This window comes from Otolemur garnettii, unplaced genomic scaffold, assembly GCF_000181295.1.
Source record: "Otolemur garnettii isolate 467f Iridium unplaced genomic scaffold, OtoGar3 scaffold00022, whole genome shotgun sequence".
In the NCBI taxonomy this organism is placed as follows: Eukaryota; Metazoa; Chordata; class Mammalia; order Primates; family Galagidae; genus Otolemur; species Otolemur garnettii.
The window spans coordinates 7,843,091-7,855,236 of record NW_003852417.1 but is presented as its reverse complement, the minus strand read 5'-3'; the positions used below and the strand labels follow the sequence as shown (position 1 = coordinate 7,855,236).

Below are 12,146 nucleotides of genomic sequence, written 5' to 3'. Positions count from 1 at the left end.
AATCCTGCACAGGTTCTAGTTAAGTTTCATGAATGAATTCCTCTTGGACACAAACTATACTGTATACCAAAGTATAAACCTGCCAGTGGAGCACGTGTTACCGAAGCCAGAAACAGGCGAGTTAAAACAATGCTGTGTCTGATTTTACTTGTAATTCTGTTAGAGGGCCAACATATATACAAGTGTTTTGTAAACTATTGAGTGCTATTGCTACAAAGCAAAGAGGCCTTAATAATGTCTCTATTCTGTATAATTTTTTTTTTGAGATAGAGCCGCAATCTGTCCCCCTGGGTAGAGTGCCCTGGCATCACAGCTCACAGCAACCTCCAACTCCTGGGCTCAAGCGAGTCTCCTGCCTCAGCCTCCCAAGTAGCTGGGGCCACAGGCACCGGCCACAATGCCCAGCTATTTTTTGGTTGCAGGCGTCATTGTTGTTTGGTGGGCCGCCTTCGAACCTGCCACCTTAGGTATATGTGGCTGGTGCCTTAGCCACTTGAGCCACAAGGCGCTGAGGCAATTCTGTGTAATCTTGAAGTATTATCTTAACCTCCCCCAAAAGCAGTCCCTTCCACTCCAAGTGGGGACAATGGCCCATCCCCCTGAACTGGGATGTGGTGGAAGTTAATTTTGTTCTCTAAGTTACAGACTGTTTATGGTTGCTGCTTAAGGAGCCGTTTAGTGCTATGACGGAAAAGATTGAGTTGCATCATTTAATTGCTATTTATTTTCATAAACATGAGGTATTTCAAAGTGCTATAAGATGCAGCACTAAATATATACATTTTGAAGAAATTAAACACAGAACTTTGCATTTACCCAGTTCTATGCACCAAACATGAACAAATACATTAACAGGAAGAAACAGGCTAGGAAAAAGGCATATATATATAGTAAATTTCTTTACAAAAGTTTCTTAGTTCAAAAAGTGATAAAGTAATATCTACTCAAAACTTTCACAACTCATTTTCATACGAAAATATAAGTATCAAATTTAGTTATGTATCAGCATCATACTAAAGTATACAGGCAGTGTAAGAATTAGTACAGTACATAACAGAGATTAACAATATATTTGTATACAAAACATGCTCCTCAAACATTGAGGTATTATTACAGTACTTAGGTATGAACTTCCAGTCTAATACTGGCCGCAAAAGCCACCTCTCATTACCCAGGACGTATACAAAAGGCAGGTGTGTCAATGGTATTTACAGAAATGTTCCCCAGGGGTATCAAATGGCAACCCCTTTAACGTGGCATCTGCTGGAACTTAAGCACCATTTTTAAAAGAAGGAATGACTTTCTGTTGTTTAGAACTTGGAACAAACAAGGTGACTTCAACAGCCCCAGAGGCTCCCAACTGTCATGAACTCTCACCGCTGTCCTGGAGGTGAGGTGGAGGAGGCCGCAGGGCCACCAGCATCCTGAAATGCAAGCAGAGCCCCACTCGGGTGGTCCTGCTCCCCACCCAGAGCCATACTCGACAGGGGACCGATTTGAAAGTAAACCAACATTCTTAATGTCAACACAATGTTTGTTAAAAAAAAAAAAAAATCAAAATGTGCAAAGTGGCAGTGACTGTCCAGTTTTGAGAAGCGTTTAGCAAGTCCGAGCGTGTTCAATTTTCTTTAGCAACTGCTGCTGTCTTGCCTGCAATTTTTCCTTTTCCTGCAAAAGCTGCTGCTCCTCGGCCTGAAGGGAGTGGACGTACTCGGTGGCCTTTTTCAAAATGACCACCTTGGCGGCCTTCTCGTTCTTCATCAGCTCCGGCACGTGGTCCCTGAGCGTGAGGAAGCTGGACCGCAGGTCGTTGCGGCGCTGGCGCTCCAGGATGTTGTGGTTACGGCGACGCTCGCTGTCCTCCGAGTCAGAGTTGCGGGGGCTCAAGCTCTTAGCCTTTGGGGGCATGACGCTCTTGAGGGGACGTGGGGACACCTCGCTCTTAATCTTCTTCTGGGGCGGTGCATCCTCGCTCTCCACGTAGGGAGACGGGGCGGCATAGTTGTGCTGCTGGTGGATGGGGAGGCATCGTTTTAGGATCAGCTCACTGGACTGGGCCCTCCCAGGGCCCAGTGCATTCTTGGGACGCATGGTGATAGTGAACGTGGTGATAGCCTTGCTATTGGAGGAGGAGCGCCGCTTCTCTACGGTGACCACATCGATTTCCTCCTCTTCGTCTTCCTCCTCGTCATCTTCATCGTCTGTGAGAAAAAGATGGGAGTTACTCTCGTGCGAGACGCATATTAATGAAATTCACATTTCTGTCCATATTAACACATGTCTCTGTCTCTTCCAGCAGGCTCGGGGAGTTTGCTATTGTGGTGAAGGCATCAACGTGGACGTGGCCACAAATGCATTTGTTTTAGATTTCTTTAAGGTAAATGCATCCAGAAATACTCTGTCCTTCCCCACACTGAGTGGACGAACTTGGTGGCCTCCCCCCTACTGAGCTTTCACTCCTTGCCAATTAGGACTTTATCAAGTGGTAGAAATATAAAGAACCCAAGCTTTGGGGTCACAGGAGGAATCTGGAGGCTCTGTCACAGACTGTTTGCAGGACCCTGAGTAAGAGTTATTCAACCTTTCCCAGCCTCAGTGTCCTCAGCTGTTAAATGGGATAATATTACCTTGACAGATAATATTAGCATAGCACTGTGCCCAGCAGACAACTCAGTAAATGGAGCTTTTATCATAATCACCAGTCTGCCCTGCAGATTATTTACACTGCTATCTCCACACTTAAAAATTAAGACTCATTTTAAAAGCCTCATTTAGCAATTTACACATGGTTGTGTTTGATTTTAAGTCCTTAAACAAACTTGAGGAACAATTTAATTAACCAAGGAAGAAAAACAACTTTTCTTCCACCAACCTGAATTTCATCTAAACAACCATCAAATGTTAACTGCAAAGCCATAATCCGGTCAGCACAAACCCCCAAATGAGAGCAGCTCTCCTCAAATCACTGATAATAACAGCAACAACAAAAACAAAAACATGTAGCATCATGTGCTACATGTTTCCTCCCCCCCTCCCATGGACTACCACACTGGGGTGAAAATTATTGTGGAAAATGCAAGCATGAAAATCAAAACACATCTTCTGCTTGATCTGAAGGGGACCGGAAAGCTGAACAATTGTGGGATTTGTTCTAAAGCCGAAATGTGAGGCTGTTCCAGTCTGTGGGTCCCTTTAAGCCAATGTTTTGGTTTTCTGCCAAGAAGACAGCTGTTGGTAAGGAAGTGCTTCCTCACCAAAAGCTGTCAAGGCACCGACATTAAAGGGACAGAGCAGTTTCAAACTGGGGCTTATCACCAAGTTTCCTTCCAGGAGCCTCAGAAAGCTCTGTCCTCAGCCCTGAAGGAAATTTAGGTTTCTTGTCCACCTCCATTCTGAAAACACTGGTTTTCAACATCCAAGGGGCCCCAACCGCCTGCTCCAAGGACAAGGGCTATTTCAGTGTTGGGGTGGAGTTCCCTGACTCCAGAGCCCCAACCAAAAGCTTGGTTTTAACCGTTCCCTTCAGTTTAAGATAAACCAACTCACACAATACAAGGAATCAAGGAATGTGTGCATTACTGGAGAGGCCACTAATCGCCCACCTTCACCTTCAAAGGCACTAGGCTACAAAACACAGTGCAGATCTCAAACTCGGCCTGGAATTCAGGCCGTAAGGCAAAACACAGCCCAGTTGTCACCGCACCCTAGAAAGAGGAGGCCCCTTGAGAATGTACACAACTGCTGTTGCACTTGCCGCCAGCTGCGGAATGGAGGAGGGAGGGGGACCCTCACCACCCCTAGCCTATGAGATCTTGGCCCTTTTACTGGCCACGCATGTCGCCGCCTGCTGGCCACGCACCAAGAGCAAAGAGCCCACCACCCACCGAGGATGCGGGGGGCGGGGGGTACCTAGGTTTGGGGGGGAAAAAAAAAGAAAAGAAAACCAGCACTAGCCATCTGTGCAATCTCCTCCTAACTTCCTCTGCTCTAAATAGGATTTTACACAGCCTGTGTGTCTTCGTGGGATGCCTCTCCCCAACTCTGACCTAGGACAGTCCCTTTCCGCTCCCTCTCCGGCGCAAACAGGTTTCTGTCCACGCAAAGCATCCAGCAGTCCCCTAAACCTCCACCCAGTTCCACCCAGTATAGCCACCAATTTTTACCAATTTTATTCCTTGCACGGCGTGGCAAAGAGAAGCGGGGGACGGGGAGAAGGCCAGTAATGGCCAGGAGGAAGGCTCCCCATGGCAGGGTGGAATGAACTTCAGCGAAGGTGAGACTTAAGACTTGCCTCTCTCCTCTTTACTCTGGGGTCAGGATAGGCTTTGAGGAGACAGGACCTCTCTGCCAGCGCTGTATCTAAAATGCTCTCCAAAACCAAACCATTAACACTAAACAAAGGGGACAGCGACCCCCGCCTCCAGTACCCTCGCGAGGGGGCCAGACCCGGGCTCGGTCTTTACCTGAGTCGCTCAGAGTGTCCTCTCCGGAGGTGCTGAGGGCCTTGTGGTCGCCGCCGCTGGCCGGACGGCCGCCTGCGCGTGGAGGGACGGCCACAGGGGACGCGGCTGGGGCGGCCGCGCTCGCCCCGGAGGAGACCGCAGCGCCCGCCGCCAGAGCAGCGGCCGGGGAGGCGGGCACGGGCGCCGGCTCACGCTTGTTCACCGGGAAAGGGAAGACCACAGCAGGATCCACGCACTCGGCTGCTGGGTGGGCCAGCTCGGAGGGCAGGGCGGCCCCGGCGCGGCTGGCTCCCGCAGCCCCTCCATGCCCGTGACCCCCTGGGCTGGCGGCGCCCGTGCCCGGGGCCGGGGTGGCGGAGCTGGCGGCCGGGGGCCCGCGGCCGTGCTGCAGCTTCTCGCTCACGGCGCGCTCCAGCTTCTCGCGGGCGGAGAAGCCGCTCCACATGCAGTCCTGGAGGATGACCGGGTTTGGGGTAAGGCTGCCCAGTCCCCCCAGGCCGAATGTGTCCTCCTCGGCCGGGATCCCCCACAGGTCGTTCTCGGACAGCACCACCTCGGTGGCCCAGTACGATTGGGAGTGCGCGTAGAACTCCGGATAGCCGTGGCTGGGCGACAGCGGGGGCGTGGGCAGCAGCTCAAACTTCTTCCAGATGTCCTCCCCCGGGGGGGTCGAGTCAGGGCCGCCGAAGTAGAAGTCATCTTCGTCCGGGTAGAAGCAGGGCTGCAGCGAGTCAAACTCGAGGTCTGGGTTCTTGCAAATCATCCCCGGCATGATGGACGTAGAGCAGCTCGGCATCGGCTCGCCTCCGGGCGGGCGACTGTAGGCTTCTTTCCGCTCAGCTCGTTTTAATACCGAGGGTGCTTCTTTCCCGTGGGGGGCGCGGAAGGCGGGGACCCGCACCAACCTCCAACACTGCAACCGACAGACACACCGGGAGAGGGTGGGCAAGCGGAGCAGACTGGGGGGTCTGGCAGCGGGCGCCCCCTCCAGTCCGGTTCCCCAATCGCCCCTCCAAGCCCCCCACTCCGCCCAATACTCCCGAAGGTGAAGGAAGTTCTGGCTCTCGATCCCTCCTCCATCCCTCCCTCCCTCCTTTTGTGTACAATCTGTCTACGACAGGGGGTGGGAGGGGGCACGCAGATGCAGGGGGTGGTGGCGTGGCTCCGCAACTTTGGAAACTGCCTTTTCATTCACACAAGGCACTGCCTGGGGGAGGGGTCTGCTATAGGATGCAGAATCCTAGCCCTACCAGAGCCACGCCGACGACCCCACTTGCACCAGTGTGGGGCCAGTTGCTCAAAGGAAGCCCAGAGCCCTCCGACCCAGCTACTGGGTATGGAATTTGGTGTACTCTCAATCCTCCGTTGTAAAAATGCAACCTCGGGAGTGCAAACGATACGAGGGGATTTAGGAAACTTTGCAAATGAAAAAGCCTTTCTCCAGACAGACACCAACAAGGGGTACCCCAATCCACAAATCTCCCCTCCAAATTTGAGCAGACGCCCCTCGACATTGACCCCGCAGCAAGAATACTCCTGCCAGTAGCTTAAGTGGAATCTCTCTAACCCCACCCCCGCGCTCTTCCAAACCTCCAACAGCGTCCGCTTCCAAGGGGAGGGAAGGCTGAGCCCGGGTTCCCAGGAATGGTGCAGGGGCGCCCGCACGGGAAGGGTCTCTGGGAGAGACGCGTCTCCTCAGAGCAGGAGCAGCGGTGACCCAGATTACCACCGCGGCGGCCTCGCCCCGCCTAACCCCCTTCTTCTCCAGGGACACCCTTTAGAGAAGAACCCCAGCTCTGGGTAGGGACGCACCGGCTTTCGTTCAGCTCAAACACAGACAGATCCAGAGCAGGGGGAATTTCTTTTCACAGAAGCCATTACTACCCCCTGGCAAGGGCTGCAAAAGGATTAGGGCGGGTCTCTCCTAGCCCTCTCCTAGTCTCTCCAGTGCCTTCCAGGCTAGAACTGGCTTTTCAGGGAAAAACCCCGAGGTGCTTTTATTTCGGAAGCAAAAACAGTCCCCTGGGCATATTCCGGCGCCCGGAGCGGGAGTGGCTATCCCGTCCTGGGCTAGGCTTGCCGCTGCGCTCGCCGATCCCGGGGCGCCGGGCGGTTTGCAAGCCCGGCTCCTTACCTCCCGCCGACTGCCGGGGATCCAGAGGCGATTCTGCGCGGGTGTCTCCGAGTGGGCCGGGGGGCGGGGGGCCTCGGGTGGCTGCAGTCTGCGCGCTTGCGCCTGGCTAGCGCTCGCTCGGCTCCAACCCAGTTCCCAGGAGCCCCCCGCATCCACCCAGCGCGTCCAGACAGATGACTGTCACTGGCTGCGCTTTGAAGCTCGGGGGATATTATTAACTGAAAAATCTGACACACCCGGGGGGCGGGGAGAGAAGGGGGCTGTGGCGCAGACGAAGGGGAGGGAGAAACGCAGAGGAAAGCAGCTTTACTCCGCCCTCTTGATTTCCATAAAAATCAGGGGAGGCGCCAAGGCTTTCGCGCCAAAAGCCACTTGCTTTTCTTTGCAGAGAGGAGGCTGCAAAGCTGGGAAGCACAGGGTGTGCTCCTCCCGCCCTTTTGGACCCCCAGGCTTGCAGCGGGTGCACTCTGCGAAGCAGCTGCGCGCCGAGCGGTGCAATGCAGCTTGGCATTAAAAAAAAAATTCCGGAGGGCTCCGGGGGGGTGTGTCGGGGAGGAGAGACCGAGGCTTCTAACCCAGCCCCGCCTTGGTTGGGTTTGTGTGCAACTGAGCGCCAGGCCGACGTTGTGCAAGGCTGTGCAAAGGGGTTGCTCATGTGTAAACCCGAAGGAAGGCTAGACTGAGGGTGCAAAATGGGGGGGAGAGGGGATACGCCCATTTAAGAACGAGACTGATGGCTGTTTCTAGTTTCAAATTGAAAGGAGGGGCAACCCTCCCTCCTTGTTTGAAAATAAATAAATAAATACGCGCTACGAGGGTGGTGCCACTGTGGTTTCTTCGGCCGAAGGCGACACCTCGCGGAGACCCAGCAAAAAGCGGAGCAGTCGAGCCCGGGCTCGGACCTTGACTGGGGCCACTCCACTACCCTCCCGACGTTCCCGTGGGGCTGTCAACTGTCCTCATGACTGTGGAGGGCTGAGGGGGCCAGGCTCAGGTTCAGAGGGGAGTGGACATCCACGCAGCTGTGCCCAGGGTGCCTAAATTAACCTTTCAAAAACCAATATTCTCTGGAATTGTGGACAATTGGATCTCAGAAGGAACTGCTGTCTACACCTCCTGGAGACTGAACTTACGCTCCAGAGCCCAAATTGCTGGAGGCAAAAAGGAAAGCTGTGTGAACTATAATAAAATCTAAAGGCTCCCTTCCCAGGTGGCTGACTGATTGGATCCCCTGAAATGAGGTTGCTAGCTGTGGGAAAGTAGATCAGACTAGCCTCATCATGTAAGAACCAGATCGTTCCCCTAAGAGAAGTTCTTTGTGACTCATTCATTACCAGTCCTAAGGCTATGCAAGACATACTTGCAGGTCCTCAATACACACAACAAACCACTTGAGTCTGGGCATAAGTCCTTGTAATTTGTCTCTGATTAACAGACCCTTATCTTCATTCAAGAATTCCCTTTGCCTGACTCCTGGACTATTGGAACCTAACTCTTTCAGCCATAGGTCAGCTAAAGAACCTTTAAACCCACACGTATAACTTGTAAGCCCCCCACTCTGAGATGTCCCACCTTTTGGAGCCAAACCAATGGATGCCTTCCATGTACTGATTTACAACTTTACCTATAATTCTTCCTAAAACATATAAACAAATCTGTAACTCCACCACGAATCTACTTGCTCAAGGTTTCTTGGCCATGGCTCCCAGTCCTGGTCCTCAAACTTAGCTCGGGATAAATCTTTCTAAATTGTTTTACAGAGGCCAGGTGTGGTGGCTTATGCCAATAAACCTAGCACTCTGAGAGGCTGAGGCAGAAGGCTCCCTTGAGCTCAGGAGGAGTTCAAGACCAACCTGAGCAGGAGCAAGACCCCACTTCTACAAAAATAGAAAAAGGAGGCTCAAGCAGCTAAGGCACCAGCCACATACACCCTAGCTGGCGGGTTCGAATCCAGCCTGGGCCTGCCAAACAATGACAGCTGCAACCAAAAAATAGCTGGGCGTTGTGGTGGGCGCCTGTAGTCCCAACTACCTGGGAGGCGGAGGCAGGAGACTCGCTTGAGCCTAAGAGTTGGAGGTTGCTGTGAGCTGTGATGACACAGCACTCTACCCAGGGTGACAGCTTGAAGCTCTGTGTCAAAAAAAAAAAAAAATAGAAAAAGGAGCTGGGCCTGTAGCAGGCGCCTATAATACCATCTACTCAGGAGGCTAAAGCAGGTAGATCACTTGAACCCAGGAGTTTGAGGTTCTGTGAGCCAGGCTGAGGCCAAGGCACTCTAGCCTCAAACAACAAAGTAAGACTGTTTCAAAAAAATTATTTTACGGAGTAGGGTGTCTTTTCTGTCAACAGCTGCTGCCACTATTTAGCCTCTTTGTGCTTCGGTTTCAACTGTGAAAGAGAATAGAGTTTTGATAACTGACAGTTCCGAAAGCACTTAAAACTGCCCAGCCCATAGTAACTGTCAGCTATGATTATTATTACTATGACCAGATTATGGCAAGTTGACACCCCCCGTCCAGCAGCAGCCTTTGCCCTCTCTCGTACCATCACCACTGTGAAGTCCTCACTCCACTCTGCTCAGGCTTTCTCAAGGGCATGTCTGTTTGGGGGATGAGAGCGTCAGACATTATCCAGGAACAACCCAGGTCTCCTGGGTAGCCCCTTTCACAACTAAAATACACAGTGAGGTGGGATTTTTCTCTTGAAAAACATTCCTTAGACTTGTTTGGGAAGGGGAACCGGTCCCACCCCCACCCCCCGCCTCCCCCCACTCCTCCCCCCCACACCATCTTTGGGTGGGAAGGCTTCCCTACCTCCCCCTTTTCCTCCAAATTGGAAATGCTGCTTTCCTTCCTCCCCCATTCACCTAGCATTGGAACTAGTTATGGTTGGAGGTGCAAAAGGTCAGGGGGCAACCCATAAAATGCTTCAGGATTAGCATTTGTGAAGGCCTCTGGGCCCTGACCCCCGGATGCCTATATAATTCTAGGGAGAGAAGCAGATTCCCAGAGCTCTAGGAAGTGGCCCATGAATGAGGATGAGCTGCCCTTGTAAGCACCTTTCTTATTGGTATTTCCCACACATATGTAAAACACTTCACCCTGGCAAAAGCCTTTTACACCCCTCACGTCTACTTCTCCTTAATCCCTTAGTCTAAACCAAGCCCTGCTGTTGCAGCCTGTAGGAGAGTCCTGGCTTTTCCTGCAGAGCGCTTGCCTCCATTTGTAATTATCTATGCCTGGGAGTATTTGTTTAATATCTGCTTCCTGTGACACTGTGGCAGATAGTCTCAGTCTCCCTCCCTAATCTGGGAGCTCCAGGAGGAGAGGCTGGATCTGTTTTGCTCCAGAAGAGATTCTCAGGGCACAGTGGGGTGTCTGTATACAGTAAGCCTTGATGATGTTTTCAAGATCACAGAAGGAGTTCTTCAAGGCTGCCAGGTCTTACGTGGCAGGACTGTGAAAATAGGCCAAGATGGACCCAGCTGCTCCCTTCCTATCTTTGTCTTCCCACCAGAGAGTGGCTGTCACCTCACCAGGCCTTTTGCTATGTCGAGGGACAAGGTGTAGCAGAAAAAGGGGACGGGGAACAGGGCAGGAGACCTGGTTACCCTACATGCCTCTGAGCAAACCGTTTATCTTTCCTGGACCTCAATCTCTAATCTCCTGCTTTTAATGGAAACCCAGTAATTACTGACAAGTCTGAATCTGAAGGCTAACCGAATGATAAAATTCAACAAATATTTATTAATTACCTTCATTTGCAAGTGGAAGGATAAAAGACTTTGTATATGGAGGAAACATGCTAATGCTGGTTCTTAGCTGCTTGTAGAGAAGTCTGAAAATCGCTCTTAAAAATGTTGAAACCCTTAGATTATGTGAACACACACAAAACTAATCTTTAGATGGCTTTGAAGGTTTTGTTCTGTACTGCTGTGATTTCAATGTGTCCCCCCCCAAAAAAGCATGTATTGGAAATTTAATCTTGCTGTATCAGTGTTGGGAGATAGGACCTCCTAATAGGAGGTATTTAGGTCTAAAGAGCTCCAACTTCATGAACCTATTAATGCTAATAATAGAAGGGCTTGAGTCTGGAAGTCTGAGTCCTTGGTCTCCTTTGCTCCTCCAGCCATGGAGATGTAGCGCCAAGGCCCCCACAAGATGCCAGCATCTTGATATTAGATTTCCAGCCTCCAGAAATGTGAAAAATAAATGTCTTTTCTTTATAAATTATCCAGCCTTTGGTGTTCTGTTACAGCAACACAAAATGGTTCAACACAAAATGGACCAACACATACAGCTACTGTGTCCTGAGCCCCTTGGCAGATTCAGAACTATGGTGAGTGAAGGCACAGCCTCAAGGAGCTCACTGTGGACCAGGGAGGGAGGGACACACCTAAGAGGGACATTTTAATTTAATGACCAACTGATAGGATAGAATTATGCATAGGATTTAGCTTATAAACAAAGTGATTTTAAGGAAGGAGTCTGTTTTTCAGTTTATCAATCTCTTCTTTACTAAAACAAACACACACACACACACAAACTACACATATCTGGGCATTCAGAAGAGCCCAACCCATGACTGACTTGGGAATCAACAACCACTAGATGCTTATTCCAGATCACGAGTTAAAGAGCTTTCTGGGTCCAGCCTCAGGGACCACTATGTCCCTGCCCTTCTATCCCCCCAAGACATGTAAATTCTTACTGACTAAATAATTTAAAAATCAATTGCTTCTCTGGGATCAACTGACTCCTCATATGGGAAAAAAAGGCAAAGCTAGCTTCTTGCCTTACTCGAATGCAAAAAAGGAAAAAAAAAAAAGGCTGGATTTAAGATTTAAATGGAAATATTAAGACTATGTAAGTATAAGAAGAAACTATGAATTGGCATTCTTTCTAGGATAGACAGCCTGGAAACAAGGAAGAAAAAATTTAACATGTTTGACTGAAATAAAAATAAAATTGTATAGTTAAAACATACCCTAAATAAGCCAAGAGATGACAACAACAGAGTCATAAAAAATACTGGCCCCGTAAGTAAGAGGCAAAGAGTACATCTCATGTAGACAAAGAGATCCTGCAAATTGAAGAGAAAAACCAGCCAGGTAGAAATAGGAGTGTAGGATGAGCTGGTCATTCACTGACCGGGAAATGCAAATTGTCAATAACCATATGAAAAGATGTTCAACTTCACCAGAAGTCAAGGAAATGCAAATTCAGTCTCAAAGGCATTAACATTTGGGGGTCTAGCAGGTTGCCCCAAATGCCGGCAAGGCTGTGTGTATACCCTGTTGGTGTACCACTCCCAAGAGGAAAACCAACTCCACTCTTTAGAATCCATCCTGCAATCTAGTAATCCAGTATAAAACAAATACATTAAAACATATAAACAAGAATGTGTGTTGTTGCATTGTTCTCAAGATTGCTGCCAATAATCTAAATGCCCATCCATAGGACAAGGACATGTAATACATCCACCATGCAGTGGAAGAATGTGCAGCCACTAAAAACAATGTGTTAGATCTATAGGTACCGACACGGAAA

The 12,146-nt window shown here is 50.2% G+C and overlaps 1 protein-coding gene and 1 pseudogene across 3 annotated transcripts; one reads left to right on the top strand and one right to left on the bottom strand.

Annotated features, from left to right (window-relative positions):
- Positions 1–706: 706 nt before the first annotated feature.
- On the bottom strand, positions 707–6,899 carry MYCN (MYCN proto-oncogene, bHLH transcription factor). 3 transcript variants are annotated; one of them, XM_012803726.1, is made up of 3 exons: positions 6,276–6,899; positions 4,464–5,376; positions 707–2,201 (listed from the first exon to the last, which is right to left on the bottom strand). In XM_012803726.1, exons 2-3 carry the CDS (start codon positions 5,257–5,259, stop codon positions 1,600–1,602), a joined length of 1,398 nt encoding a protein of 465 aa, XP_012659180.1. In that variant the 5' UTR covers positions 5,260–5,376; positions 6,276–6,899; the 3' UTR covers positions 707–1,599. The 3 variants fall into 3 exon arrangements, with proteins under 3 accessions (XP_012659180.1, XP_003787452.1, XP_003787453.1); XM_003787404.2 differs by having other exon boundaries at positions 6,598–6,899; XM_003787405.2 differs by lacking the exon at positions 6,276–6,899 and having other exon boundaries at positions 710–2,201; positions 4,464–5,392.
- Positions 6,900–7,094: 195 nt separating this feature from the next.
- Positions 7,095–12,146, top strand: part of LOC111724354 — a 15,065-nt pseudogene continuing 10,013 nt past the window's right edge.

Coding starts and splice junctions, on each gene's coding strand:
- MYCN (XM_012803726.1), bottom strand. CDS start 5,259: ATGCCGAGCTGCTCTACGTCCATCATGCCGGGGATGATTTGCAAGAAC. Junction 2,202..4,463: donor GGACACTCTGAGCGACTCAG/GTAAAGACCGAG, acceptor TTTTTCTCACAG/ACGATGAAGATGACGAGGAG.